Consider the following 14,645-nt stretch of genomic DNA (forward strand, 5'->3'; position numbering starts at 1 on the left):
ATGTGACCAGAAAGAGTGGGGCTTTCATCTCTGGCCCCGGTATCTTACTCAAGTGACACCTGTCACATGACCCAACTTGGGTCTTTTATCTGCCTCCACCAGCCACCCTTTTGGGGAATTGTCTTTTGCAGAGCTCTGTGGCCCATCGCAGCCATTGCGTGGGCTCTGTCAGTGCTGTGAGCCTGGCCTGTGTGTTTCCAAGCCTCACATCCGTGCATCTTTCTCCACACACTGTTTAAACATAATAAATTACCAACCACCTACAAAACCGAGCCAGAAAATGAATAGATCTTAGAGAAGACAAAAGATCAGTGCCGTTGTCATATTTCATACAGGTTTGCAGGAATTGGTATTTGCCTGTAGAGAATGATGTAGTTAAAACCCTGTTTCTCATTTGTGAGGATTTTGGGGTTTTGGACTGTTTAATTCCTCGGTCCCTCTATCTTTCACATTCCTGTGGCTGCCAGCGGCAGCGGCAGCGGCAGCAGCACTACAAGCTCATTTTATACAGCTTACTATGTGCCAGGTGCTGATTAAATGTATTGACTCATTTTTTCTTCATTTATTCTAGTTTTACAAAGGAGGAAGTAAAAGCACAGAGAAGTGAAGTCACTTGTCCGAAGTCACACAGTAAAGGCAAAGCCAGACCTGGCTCCTGATTCTGCACATTTCCTTAATGACTTGTTTCTTTTTTAAAGATTCATTTATTTTATTTGAAAGGTAGAGTGAGAGAGAGAGAGAGAGAGAGAGATCTTCCAATGATGGGTTCACTCCCCAAATGGCTGCCAGGGCTGGGCCAGGCAGAAGCCAGGAGGCAAGAGCTTTATCTGGGTCTCCCACGTGGGTGGAGGGTCCCAAACACTTGGGTCATCTTCTTCTGCTTTCCCCAGGCACATTAGCAGGGCGCTGGATCAGAGGGGAGCAGCCGGGACTCAAGTCAGCGCCCATATGGGATGCCAGCCTTGTAGGTGGCAGCTTAACCTACTGTGTCACAACAGCAGCCTCTTAATGGCTTTTTAATGTTTTTCCTGTGTACTCTCCCTTTCCTCCTATCTCAGAAGACACGCATCCCTTATCCTCTCCCAGGCAAACATAGACTCTTAATCTCATTCTTTCAATCTCTGATTCAAACTCTACAATTATCTACTAAGCCCCAGTGATGTGTGATGTACAATCCAGGAGCTCAGTGTACCTCTGTGAATAGAACATATCACAATCCTTGCTCCTCCGGGCTTTACTTTCTACTGGGGGAGAGAGAAAATCTACAATAAACATAAGACACTAGTGTTTTTAAAGAACAAAAACAGACCAGAACAGGGCAAAGGAATTCTGGGTTTCAGTTAGAGACGTGGCAGAGATACACACCCTGGGGGGCAGCAGGCGATACCAAGTACCTGGGTCCTTGCCACCCATGTAGGAGACCCGGATGGAGTTCCAGGCTCCCGGCTTTTGTGTGGTCCAGCCCCGGTTGTTGCAGGCATTTGGGGAGTGAACCAGCAGAGGGAATATCTGTCTTTGTCTCTTTGTGCTTCAGATAAAATGAAAATACATAATAAATAAAAATCAGAAAGTGATAGAGGAACTCCTTCCTATTAAGACATTTATTGAGGCCCTCCAATGGGCAAGAGACTGACCAGGCAAGGTGCTTGAGATACATCCCTGCGTAAAGCCGTCATTCCTATTCTCGTGAGACTTACATTCTAGTGGAAGAGAAAAACAATAATGACCATAAATTGGTGAACGGTAAAACCTGGAGCAAGAACTCGAGTGAAAACATGTCTAGGGGCCGGCGCCGCGGCTCACTAGGTTAATCCTCTGCCTTGCGGCGCCGGCACAACAGGTTCTAGTCCTGGTCGGGGCGCCGGATTCTGTCCCGGTTGCCCCTCTTCCAGGCCAGCTCTCTGCTGTGGCCAGGGAGTGCAGTGGAGGATGGCCCAAGTGCTTGGGCCCTGCACCCCATGGGAGACCAGGATAAGTATCTGGCTCCTGCCATCGGATCAGTGCGGCGCGGCAGCCATTGGAGGGTGAACCAACGGCAAAGGAAGACCTTTCTCTCTGTCTCTCTCTCTCACTGTCCATTCTGCCTGTTAAAAAAAAAAAAAAAAAAAAAAAAAAAAGGAAAGAAAGAGAAAACATGTCTAGGAAAACAGCGAGGGCTGCAGAGGGCTGGCATGCAGGAGGCCTGCCTGTTCGGGGACAGGTGACACGTGAGCAAGGGCTCGCAGCGGGCACGAGTTTCAGGAGTCGGCTGTGCGGATATTTGGGAGAAAGGGCTGAGGGCGAAGGGCAGAGCCCTACAAAAGCCGGAGAAGGAAGCAGCCCTGACGTTTTCACCTTATCTGCTCATTCCTCCCAATCTTTCCTTCTCTCATCTCCAGATGGTCTCTCCTGCAAGGCCGCCACAAAACACACCAAACACTGGAGTGAAGGGAAGCTTTATTGTCTGGTGGCGGAAGTCCGACAGGCTGGAGGAGGAGGGTGAGAGAGCAAGAGAGAGAGAGAGAGCATGTGTGCAGGAAGCAGGTCCCGTTACACCCTTGCAGGGGGCAGGGAAGTAGGAGCAGCGAATCCCGTCAGGGTTGGGGTGGAGCTGGTACCTGTGGCTGAGCCAATTTGCTCACCTGACTTCTAGCAAATCAGCCTGAGCTTAGGGTCCATGCTTACTGTGCAAGATGGCGACAGGGGCCAGAGCCCAAGATGGTGTCTGAGGTGTGGATGGCGGCACAGATAAGACCGTACCATTTCACTAACACTCTCCTATGCTAAACACAACAGGAAACTGCTCAAGCCCGCCACATCTGCAGAAGAAGTTATTCCATCTTTCCCTCGTTTCATGGAAGATTCTCTGGGCAACCTTCCTGGCTGTCTCACCACTCACTCGCTCTCTTTAATCCATGGTCTCCCTTGTAGATTACCAAGGAGCGGGAGGCCCCCAGTTCCATGGCCTGTCCTGGTTTACAACTTCCTCATGTGCATCTCTGCAGGCTGCCCAGCCTTGGGACACTCTCTTAACTTTGGTTGCACAGAATGTCTCTGATTTTCTTTCCCATCGATGTCCAGCTGCAAGTGCTGTCTCCCCTTTGTCAACGTTTCATCTGCCATTGAAATGTGGGCTCCCCAAAGTCCAGTTCCTGTGCTGCTGCTTCTCCTTGAGTGTGCTCACTTGCGCAATCAGCCCCTGGGCCCAAGGACCACCTCTAGGTAGGTGACGTCCACTTACAGCCAGTCTCTATTTTCTGCTCCCAGGCCAGTAATTCTGATGTCTCTCAAACTCAGAGCATGCAGAAATGAGCTCATAACCTTCTCTCCCAAATGAATGACCAGACTGGTTGATGCATCAGACTTCCCAGGCCTCAAGACGGGGGACCTTACAGCCATTTGTCACTCCTCCATGCTCCGGCCAGTCCTGGGGCCCACAGCCAATGAGCTGTGGTAGCAGATTCTATTGGTTGTCATTCGGTCATTCCCCACTGCCATCTCCGTTAAAGGGGCCATGTCCTTTGCGAGAGGGCAGATTGATCCTTGTCATGATTATTCAGAAACTTTTCCTTTAGAGAAGTGGCCCTAGCTTTGGCCCAGGAGGGATTCCTGAGCATCCTGAAGTATTCCCGCCATCGCCCTTGCTAGCGTTTGAGGAGTGGCTATGTGACAACCTGTGCTTTATTTTCAGAAGCAGCACACAGGAGGAGATACCCTCTGTTTCAACTAGACAGTGTCGTGTCTGGCTGTGGGGCCTGGAACTGTGGCTGCACCTTGTAAACATGACAGGAGCCAGCTGGAGGACTGAGGCCAGGAGGTCCTGAGGATGCAGACAAAAAATGAGGGTCATGTTGTGCTGCTGGTTAATCCTAGGGCCACCTACTACTGGGCTTTTTTATATATATGACAGAGAGAGAGAGAGAGAGAGAGAGAGAGAGAGAGAGAGAGAATCTTTGCTCTACTGCTTTATTCCTCAAATACCAGCAATAGCTGGAGCTTGGCCAGACCAAAGCCTGGAGTCTTGAACTCTGCCCAGGAATCCCATGTGGGTGACAGGGACCCAACCTCTTGAGTTATCACCTGCTGCCTCCCAGGGTGCATAAAAGTAGGAAACTGGATTTGGAAACAGAGCTGGGATTCAACCCAAACACTCCAGTAAGGGATGGGGGCTTTCTAAGTGTGGCTTTTTAACCACTGTGCCCAACACTTGACCACATTTTAGACTTTTTTTTTTAGCTGTGATTTATTTATTTTCCATCTGCTGGTTCATTCTCCAAATGCCTGCAACACACTGGGCCAAGCTGAAGCCAGGAGCCTGGAACTCAATCTGCGTCCCTCATGTCAGTAGTAAGGACCGGAGTACTTGAGCCATCATTTGCTGCCTCCCAGAGTATACACTAGCAAGAAGCTGGGATTGGAAGTGGATCTGGGACTCAGGCAGTCCAATGTGGGTTGTGGGCTTACTATGTGAAATATCCTCATGGACTAAGACATTGAGTTGGAGTTTTGAGTTCGTTGCAGTCAGAAACATTCCGCCCCTCTTATCTTTCCAAGACATATTTTCAAGCACCTGCCTGGAAAATTTCTACTTCAAGACAAACTTACCATCATCTCCTCTGTGATAGAGGAGATTGACATGTTGTCATTGGACCTGGTTCTTAATTCCATAAAACTTTCTGTTAGATCATAAGATCCTTGGAGGAACCGTTAGTCTTTCTATTTCTAGCGCCTAGATGTTTGTTGAATGAATTAATGAAGAGATGGAAAGGATTATTTTCCATCTTGGTTCAGTTTTGAGCTCCCACAAGAATATCTTATAATATCCAACAGTAGTTTTTACAATAGAAACAACTGCTTACAACTTGGATGAATTCATTACTAAGCACATCAGATCTTATATCAAGTGCGCACAAACCCACTAAGGGACAGAGAAGAGTTAGAAGTAGAAAATGTGAAGAGGTTCAGAGAGGATGGACTAAAATAAAACTACCTTGGGAATTCATTTATGAAAAGTGTCAAGAGTAACAAAAAGATGTTAATCTTGTCTGTCAATGTGACCTTCAGGAAAAGACCTTCTGAGCTCTTTGTTTCTAAGAAATGTGACTACTCAGACTGATTTATTTTCTTCCAAACAGTGACTTCCACTAGATACTCCCAAAGGTTTCACTCAAAAAAGGCAAACTTTTAAAGACAAACTCTGAGGTACTATTAGATGTACACACTTAAAATATCAAGAAATGTTAGAAGATGTCATTACCAACTCTCTTAAAAGTCTTAGCACTCTATGTCAGTTCTCTTCAGTAGAACTTTTCCGCAGTGGTGGAAATGCTCCCTGTTTGCACTAGGCCGTGTACGTGGCTACTGAGCCCTTGAAATGTGGTCAGTGTAGAATGGAGGAACTGGTTTTTCATTTTAATTCAACCACAGATACAAATGTAGACAGACACTGTAGCTAGCAGCTACCCTGTTGGACAGTGCAGGCCTGCATTTTACCTGCCCTGGTTCTAGTCAGGACAGGCGAGGTTATGCAGTAGCAACAAAAAAGTCCAAAATGTTGGTGGCTGGTAACAGCAGTGTTTTGATTCTCTTTCTCACTCCATATTCATCATGCATCATCCAGGAACTCTGTTCTACATCTCCTCATTCTAGGGCCTTCTTGAAGCTGCAACAGAAGGGAAAACAAGATTTGGAAGGCCTTACACTGGCAATCAAATGACTGCTTGGCCCAGAAGTGACTCCTGTTGCTTCCCACTCACAATTCCTTGGCTGGAACTAATCACGTGAGTACAGCGCTGTCCACCCAGCAGCCAAGAAATCCCTTTGATCCTGGATGCCTGGGATACAGGTATGTAGCACTGATGATTAAATAAGCTAGCATCACTAAAATAACTAATACATTGACTCAAACACAACTAAATTATGTTTTAAAAAGTCAAGTGTGTATCTATACAAAGAAATGAACAAAAAATGGTGGGAGGAGGTGCAGTATGCCCAGGGAATAGGTGTTTAGTCCAGCCTGCGTTCACACATTACAGTGCCTGGGTTTGATTCCTGGCTCCAGCTTCTGCCCCCAGCTTCCTGCTAATGCAGACCCTGGGAGGCAGCAGTGAAGGGTCAAGTCATTGTGTCCTGTCACCCATATGGGAGATCTGGATTACATTCCCATTTCATGGCTCCAGCCCTGGCCATTGTGCACTTTTGGGGAGTGAACTAGAGGATGTGAGCTCTTTCTGTCTGTCAGTCTGTCTGTCTCTCTCTGAGTGCTTCCCAAATAAATTTAAAGAAAGAAAGATGGCCGGCGGCGCGGCTCACTTGGCTAAGCCTCTGCCTGCGGTGCCGGCATCCCGGGTTCTAGTCCCAATTGGGGTGCCGGATTCGGTCCCGGTTGCTCCTCTTCCAGTCCAGCTCTCTGCTGTGGCCTGGGAAGGCAGTGGAGGATGGCCCAGGTCCTTGGGCCCTGCACCTGCATGGGAGACCAGGAGGAAGTACCTGGCTCCCGGCTTTGGATTGGCGCAGTGCGCCGGCCATAGCAGCCATTTTGGGGGTGAACCAATGGAAAAAGGAAGACCTTTCTCTCTGTCTCTCTCTCTCACTGTTTAACTCTGCCTGTCAAAAATAAAATAAAATAAAATAATAAAAAAAAATCTGGAGTACTTGTTTCATGCCATCAAGGAATGAAGGAAGATTTGAATGATGTTTTCAATTGTAATATATAATTTTTATTAAGCTTTTGAGCAGGAAAATCCATTAATTAGAAGAGAAAAAAGATGAAAGCACATATATAATTTATATCTGCTTGTTTTTTAAAAAAATTCATTTATTTGAAAGATGAGAGAGAGCGACAGACACACGCACAGAGGGAGGGATCTTCCATCTGCTGGTTCACATCCTGAATGCCTACAACAGCTTGAGCTGGCCCACGCCTGCAGCTGGGAACTGGAAACTCCTATGCGGGTGGCAGGAACTCAAGTTCTTGCGCTGTGATCTGCTGACTCTGGGATGCGAACCTGGCACTTCGATATTGAGTGTGGGCATCCCAAGAGGCAGCCCAACCTGCTGCACCACAGTGCCCCCCTCGATTTATCTTCCCTTGTGACGAAAGAGGATAACCTTGTCAACCTCCAGTTTAGGAAAAAATCCTTTTCTAGTAAATAACGCGAATTGACCCATTCTTGCATCATGCTTTTTACGATTCCAGCTGTACTGTTGTTCCAAAGTCGCTAGAGAGTCTTGAAACTCAGAGGTGAGCTGTTCTCATCTCCCATGTGAGAAGCCTTCCTACAGCTTTCCTGGCCTTCAGGGAGGCAGGGGGAGTCTGGGATTGAATACATCGGTGGACAGGTGAAAAGTGCTCCCGAATGCCTTCTGCTGAGCCGAAGTCGCGTCCCCGAGCTTTCAGTCGCTTGTGCTAGCTCCGTGACCACCCAGCGGAGGGCCAGCTGCTTTGTGGGGGTTCTTAATTCTCTGCATGGAGTTTCCCTACTCTGCAGCTCCTCCTCCCTGCTCCCTGGCCCGCAGGCCCCTTGTTCTCCCACAGCCCTCCTTGGAGCGTGCAGCGCAAAGTTCTAGGTGGGCTGAGGCAAGCACAGACTTTGGGGGCATCAACTCCTAGCGACTTATATTTGAGCCTGAAAGTTCTTCTTTATAAAATGGGAACCAACCACACCTACCTATGTCTTGGTCTTGTTAAGAGGATTAAATGGAATTAGACCTGCAAACTAATAGATGCCCAAGAAATACTGACTTCAATATGTTTCTTTTAAAATCTCATGAATGGAGTTGCATCTAACAATAATTTAAAGGTGATTTGATCATGAGATAGTAAACAATTTCCCTTCTTTGATACAAGATGGTCTTTTATTTACGTAGCCTGAAAGTATTAGCCTTGTTTTCCGGGGACAGTCAGATAATATTAATGCTATTTTCCACAGAGTCACAGCCTTACTTAGGTTGTAGATACTTTAAAAGAATTCAAATCAGATGCATCTGATAGGAATAGAGGATGCTTTGGCTTCTTGCTCATTGGTTCTCGTGCGGTCTCAGTCGTCTGAATCATGATCCAGTGCTAAATACCGGTTCTCTCTTCCAGATTGATGAGATACAAATCTGGTAAGTGTGTGATTGCTGGAAGAACCACACACATTGCAGATGAGCAGATCTGAGGTCTCCATGTGAACCCTCGCCTGCTGCCACCCAGGAGTGGTTTCACTTTGCTGAGCCTCTGTTTCCCCTTTTGTAAAACAGAATGAATTAATAATAGAACTTAGCAAAGTGAGTTGGATGCGTAGGTTATGCACTTTGCCCGGTTTTCTTCAAGTGATTGCCCAGAATTGGACTCCAGACTGAACGTGTGCCAACCAGCATCAGTCTTTCTCCAGGGAGAGTGACCCTTGTGCTTAGAGCACACCTGTGTTCCCCACCAGCCAGGACTCGCTGTGTGATCTCTCGGATATTTCTGGACAGGCTTTTCAAAGGCCTTTCTATGATCAAATATTCATTCGGGCAGATTTCTCTGCACTACCTCTATACACTTTTTCTTCTCAGACAGTGGGTGGACAATTACTATTTTCAAGTTCTCTCTTAATTAGTTCCTCTTTGTTCTTCTAAAGGATGTGCAAGTTTAGTGGTCTCTGTTTTCTAGGCTACTAGATTTCCTGAAATGATCCCTCGCCAGAAGTAATTTGAGTTCCCCTGGCTTCTTTCAGAAGCAGTCCTCACACAAAATGGTACGCGTGTTCGCCACGACAGGCCTCTCATTTTACTTGAGCATTAGTGTGTGTGCGCGTGCAGGTGTGTCTGATGGTGCAACAGGACTTGGATTACATCTCTGGAACTCTTTGCACTCAGCTGCTTCAGTATCTTCGCCACCACCAAATCGCCACTTCTGCCATCACCACAGACAATTCCGATCCAGCGGTAGGGGACAGCTTAATTCCATCTCCTAAAGTCTGGGTGGGCTTGGATGGTAACTGGTTCTGCTAATCCAGTTAGTGGAGGAAGAAGCTCCCCCTAGGAAGTCATTACAAAGAGTCTTAAGCAAGTTCTTTTGTTGACAACTTTATCCAAGAAGCCATCTTCCCTGGAGACTTTTCTAACCTTTAGACTAATCCCCTCCTTGCCACAGCAGTCCTTTTGTTGGGGGAAAGTCTAAGTGAATGCAGGAGGGATGGGCCTCTGCAAGCCGCAACTCAGTCTCTACATTCTCTCAACTGTCAGCTCTGCACCTGTCCTGTTAGGAAATGGACCTTCCGGGCTAGGGTTCACCCCGATGACGAAAAATGGGTGAAATTACTCAGGAGCCCTCCTCACTCATTGTCTTTGTCTCTATCCACCTTTTGAGCCAATCACTGTTAAATTTCAGGCAGACGACAATGGTTATAACCTTCCACGGCTTTCTCTTCAGGCATGATGCACCCGTTGCCTTGAACGTCCTATTTAAAATACGCCTGGTCACAGGTGATGTATAAAACCTCTGATCCAGCATGGAGTTAGGTTGGAAGCCTCTTAAGAAGCAGAAGCAAATGAGAAAGGAAACAGCAGGAATGTAGCCCTAGAAGGGAATGAAGAATAAGCAAATTCAAAATCATGAACAACAGAGCACAGATCCGGTAAGGAACACCTGTGAAGCACTGTTGCAGTTAGTGAGGGAATTCTAAGTATTGATAGAAGAGGGGTGATGAAGTATAAGGGGGGCAGCATCTTGCCCCCATAAGAAGAACTAAGAAGCTTAATAATCACAATCTATCTCCCGATGGCCAAACTGCAGCTGTAACTCACCACAACCCACTCACAACATGGCAAGCTTTGAAAGAACAGGTGTAAGTAAGGTGCCTACTGGAGTATCGGGCGTATGGTAAGCAAGTACCCAGGAGGCCTCAGTTCCCCTCTACTTCTCTGTGGTAGACATCAGTTACACATTTTTTCCATGCCTGAAACTGACAATTTGAAGATCTTTCCAGAGTCTTGATTTTGAGGCATCGCTGCCAGTTACCAATTCTTAAACACCCCAATTTACATTTAGACTCTCCTGAAAAGTGAATATTTTAACATAAATTCAACCCAGTGGAAATGATCTACAGGCCCCCAGTGTCCATGCGATTATGGCTTTTAGTCTCTTTAACTCCAGCACGCTCAGATTTTGTGGATCTCAAGCCATTTATTAAACAGTTTAATTGCTCTAGTTCTTCCCTGTTGTGGTTCATCCCCTACTGGTTTTATCTCCTTATTTGAGTACCACAGCCTAGGGACATCAGGAGATTACACCAACAGAGACTACATCTTCCTCCCTTCTTCAGCCGGGGCTCAGGCATCCAGCTTGACTGCTGCCTTGAGCTGATTTGCTATTGTGACCAATTTATGTCCACAGATAACAATTCCTTGTGGAAGGTCCCCGCAGATCAGAGAGACAGGGCGATCTCCTTGTCTCCTGGCTGCTGAGTCAAACAAAAGACTGAACAACAAAAATGAAAGAACAATAATGCTTAGGAGCACCAACAACTGGGACCATTTTCATCTGTGTCTTTGATCATTTTTTTGAGGGGCAAACACTTCACTGTATAGATTGCAATGAAAGTTCATCCTGTTCTCATGACCAGCATGGTTGAAATGGCACAACTACACAGTAAAAAGTGCTCCAGGAAGTATTTTGCTTGGGAAATACCATATCATTGTATTGCCGATTCTAATTCCAGCTGCACCTTCTCAAGATACAAACTTAAGTATTCCCTAAAATGCTCTGGGGAACAGCTCTAATTCTACACTCTCCTGTTCTTTGAAGCAACATCATTTTCGGAGAACCAGAAGGCAAGTGACAGCTAAAGGTAGAGATCCAAGAGAAAGTGACGAGGAGTTGAATTCTGTCATGGGAGTGACGCTAAGGAGAGAGGGGTGGGTAGAGAGTGTGGCAGTGGTTACCTCCAGCCTCAAAAGCTCCCTTAGGAAGGCTGGCTAACCCCTGTTTGCCGAGAAGGTGGCCAATAGTAGTAGAATGCCCAGAAGTCGGGCATAGAGCCTAAAGGGCTGGCCAGCTGGCCTGCTCATGGGTTCCACCTTGATTCCTCTATCTAGTTTCCTGTCCCTTCTGCCCTCATATGGGAAGCGCTCGAATGACTCCAGTGGTGTCTGTACTACTACTCAGGCTTTGGAGTTGTCCCGTCTCACCTCTTGCACCTGCCGGCAAAATACAGTAGTTTTGGGAAAATCCTCCCTCGCACTCTTCCCTCTTTAGGATTACCTTGGAAGGAAGTTTGCACCACCAGAGTGACCAAGTGTGCTGGCCTACCCAAGACTGTGGCAACTTCAGCACCGACCATCCTGCATCCCAGAACACCCCTGGGCCTTGGGCTCACTGAGATGGTTGGTCACCCTCACCTCAGATTCTGTCCTGTCGGTTGAGAGAACCACCCAACCAAGGGAAGACTGGGTCAGCTCCCATTCATTATTGCCCTGTGTCTGCTGAAGGTCTTGAGTGATCTGCAAGTTTTGTCTTTGGAGCCCCTTGGCTGCTTCGGGTGTGGGAGAGACAGGTAAGGCCCTTTTCCCCACATCAGGACACAGTCCTGAGGGGCCAGGCCACCTGTCCCTAGAGCTCTGCACAGAATAGAGGCCGTCTGACTCGGCGAACAATGTCTGTCCACCTGGCAGTGATTACGTTTCGGCTCTGTCCACAGGAGCCTCGCTGCTGGGACCACTTACCTGGAAGGGTCGTGGTGCCCTCGCCCTGTCTTTTCACCAGCATTTGCTAAATCGGGCTGGGTGGTGACCTTTCTGGTAGGAGGCCAAGAGGTCACACATCTCTGGCTTTAGCCTCACTCCTGCAACTGTAAACAAAGACTCCTCTGTAGGGAGGAAAAGAGAGAAGCACCAACATATTATTTCCTGGGATCTGTCGCAGCGGATCTACCTGTCTGCTGTAATATTTGTCACCTGAGGAGATGTCAAAACATGAGCCATATTCATTTGCCAATAATTTATACTGACTCGTGTGACTCACTTTACTGAATCTACTAATAGTTGTCAAGTGCTTTCTATTTAATTCAGTTCAATGCATTTTTTACTAGCTGAACACGTGGGCGACCCATTAAGCTAGGTGTGAGGTTGGCAAAACTAGGAATAGGACTGGGACACACACACACACACACACACACACGGGCCAAAAGTGAGGTGCAAATAATTAGGACAACCCCTCTGCCTGAGTCTGCTATGGGGCCCTGGACAAACATAGACTTGGAGCCCTTTGAGCCTCGAAGGACTTCCAGGGAGGCTATTCCTGGACGAGGGAGCAGCATGAGTGGAGGCAGGGAGGGAGGGAAGTGTTGGAGAGAGCACCAAGGACACTTGCGTGGTTACAGCAAGACGCAGTAGAAGGGAAACTGGAGAAAGGACTTGAATCAGGGGGTGATGGGAATTCATGTCCAGGTCTCTGGACTGTGGTCCTGATGTTGGCAGAGTGTGAGTATCAGGCTGGGCTAGATAGTTTTGGAAAAGTTTCAAATCCCATTGGCTACATCGGGCAATCTATTTAAATAGACCCTAAGGTGCAGCTTTTGTAAATTAAAATCAATCCTTTTTTTTTTTTAATATAATACACATGAACTTTACCTTCTGATTCATGTACAGATGCTCCTTGACTTACAGTGGGTTTACGTTCTGATGAACTCAATGCAGGTGGAAAATGCATTTGATACACTTAACCTGCAGTCCATGCCACAGGACCCGTGGCATTCGGGTCGTGCACCATCATATCCCATGACTGACTGTGCATTGCAGCTGCTGCCACTGCCCAACACTGCAAGAGTCTGCTATCAGCTTTGGCAAGGGTCAGAATTGCAGATCTGAAGTCAAGTTGTCTCTGAGTCTCTGGTTCCAGGACTCCTGAGGATGCCAGCATCTGTGGGTGCTCAAGTTCCTTATATCTGGTGGCACGATGCTTGGCATAGAACCTACATGAGCCCGCCTGTGTACTCTATCTCTAGATTACTTAGACTACCTGAGTCAATGTAAATGTTGTGTAAATAGCTGTGATACTGTATTGTTTGGAAAATAATGACAAGAAAAGTGCCCATCTATGTGTAGTACACACAATTTGTTTTCCCCAAATATACGGTTGGTTGGATCTTTTCTGAGTGATGGACTCCATGGATGGTGAAACCCCCAGATCCAGAGCCTCAGACACTGTGGCCTGATTGTATGGATTCTACTGCATGCTTCTGGCTTTCACTTCCTTCCACTATCAAAATCGTAAACCAAACCATCATAAGTCGGGTACTGTCTACATTTGGTTGGCTCAGAATCCGGGCAGTTTGCATCTCCATAAACACCTGGGTTTGTCAAGCATCTCTTGTTCCTGATGCTTATCATACTAAAGCTATGGATCAAGTTCTCCAAAAGTGAATAATGTAAGAGATTAATCCACAAATGGGGAAAATAAGATTTCCTGGCAGACTGCTATAAGGTTAAGGAAAATAATATATGCAAGCCATCTTTGACACACAACACATTTTTTTTTTTTTATTTTAAGGTCTTCCTTCTATTGGTTCACTCCCCAAATGGCCGCCACAGCTGGCACTGCACCAATCCGAAGCCAGGAGCCAGGCACTTCCTCCTGGTCTCCCATGCGGTTGCAGGGGCCCAAGCACTTGGGCCATCCTCCACTGCCTTCCTGGGCCACAGCAGAGAGCTGGACTGGAAGAGGAACAACCAGGACTAGAACCCGGTGCCCATATGGGATGCCAGTGCTGCAGGGTGGAGGATTAACCAAGTGAGCCACGGCGCCGGCCCCTACAACACATCTGTAATAAGTAGTGGCCATTGCTACAAGCATTGGCGTAGACAGGTACCCTCTGAGAAAAACAGCAGGATGCAGGAGACACACCATGACCCAAGCACCACCACGACAGTTGCTCAGGGCACCCTTCCACAGGGACATTTCTCCACAATTCACCCAAACATGGGTTGCTCAAAATCTCTCATAATTGAACAAGAAAGAGATGCTCCTATCATTGGTACACCCAAAGCATTCAATGCCTTACTAACATTATTGGCTGGAGGCCACTCACAAGCAAAGGAATGGTATAAACCTGCCTTGCATGGCCCATACATCAGGCATAGGTGCTGGGGGCGACCTGTGGCTGCTGCTCCTCCTCTGGATGGGGGCGGGGCATGGATCTACTAGGCTTCCAGGGGGAGGCATCAGGCCTTGTGGATGCACACGAGACGTGCTCACAGGCACAGTCCACACTCCTGCATGCTCTTTTCTTCTAGTTCACGTCATGGCATAAACAATTGCACAGCTAAAACCAGCAGTGCACACACGTCACAGATGACTCAGTGCAAACTGGCTGGGGAACTCCTCTCAGGGGACGGACCCTCATGCCTGGGGGACAGTGGCAGGCAATGCAGGGATTTCCCCGAGGTTTTCTTACCCCTGCGAACATCAACTCCTCTAAAGCAGGAAAGGATGTGTGTGTGTGTGTGTGTGTGTGAGAGAGAGAGAGAGAGAGAGAGAGGTATTATCTGGCAGAACAGTGCTGGGAAGGCAACCAGTTAATCAAAAGGATTTCAGTTTGGCTGTGGACTAGCAGACTCCTTCCCAACTCATAGAAAAAGAAAAAAGAAGAAGAAGGAAGGGGGAGGTGAAGAAAAACAGTAAAAGAAAGAAAGAAAAA

The 14,645-nt window shown here is 47.3% G+C and overlaps 1 protein-coding gene across 5 annotated transcripts in view; it reads right to left on the bottom strand.

Moving 5' to 3' along the window:
• Positions 1–6,672: 6,672 nt before the first annotated feature.
• Positions 6,673–14,645, bottom strand: part of CDK15 (cyclin dependent kinase 15) — a 105,257-nt gene continuing 97,284 nt past the window's right edge. For 4 of the 5 annotated variants that reach the window (XM_089330061.1, XM_051849290.3, XM_070070378.2 and 1 more), the window contains 2 exons: positions 11,674–11,816; positions 6,673–9,529 (listed from right to left, as the gene is read on the bottom strand). In XM_089330061.1, coding sequence (XP_089186187.1) covers positions 11,707–11,816 — 110 coding nt within the window. In that variant the 3' untranslated portion in view covers positions 6,673–9,529; positions 11,674–11,706. The remainder of the gene's footprint in view (positions 9,530–11,673; positions 11,817–14,645) is intronic. The other variant, XM_089330060.1, reaches the window with a different exon arrangement.

This window comes from Oryctolagus cuniculus, chromosome 3 (genome assembly GCF_051225735.1).
Source record: "Oryctolagus cuniculus isolate XC-2025 breed Fujian yellow rabbit chromosome 3, ASM5122573v1, whole genome shotgun sequence".
NCBI lineage: Eukaryota > Metazoa > Chordata > Mammalia > Lagomorpha > Leporidae > Oryctolagus > Oryctolagus cuniculus.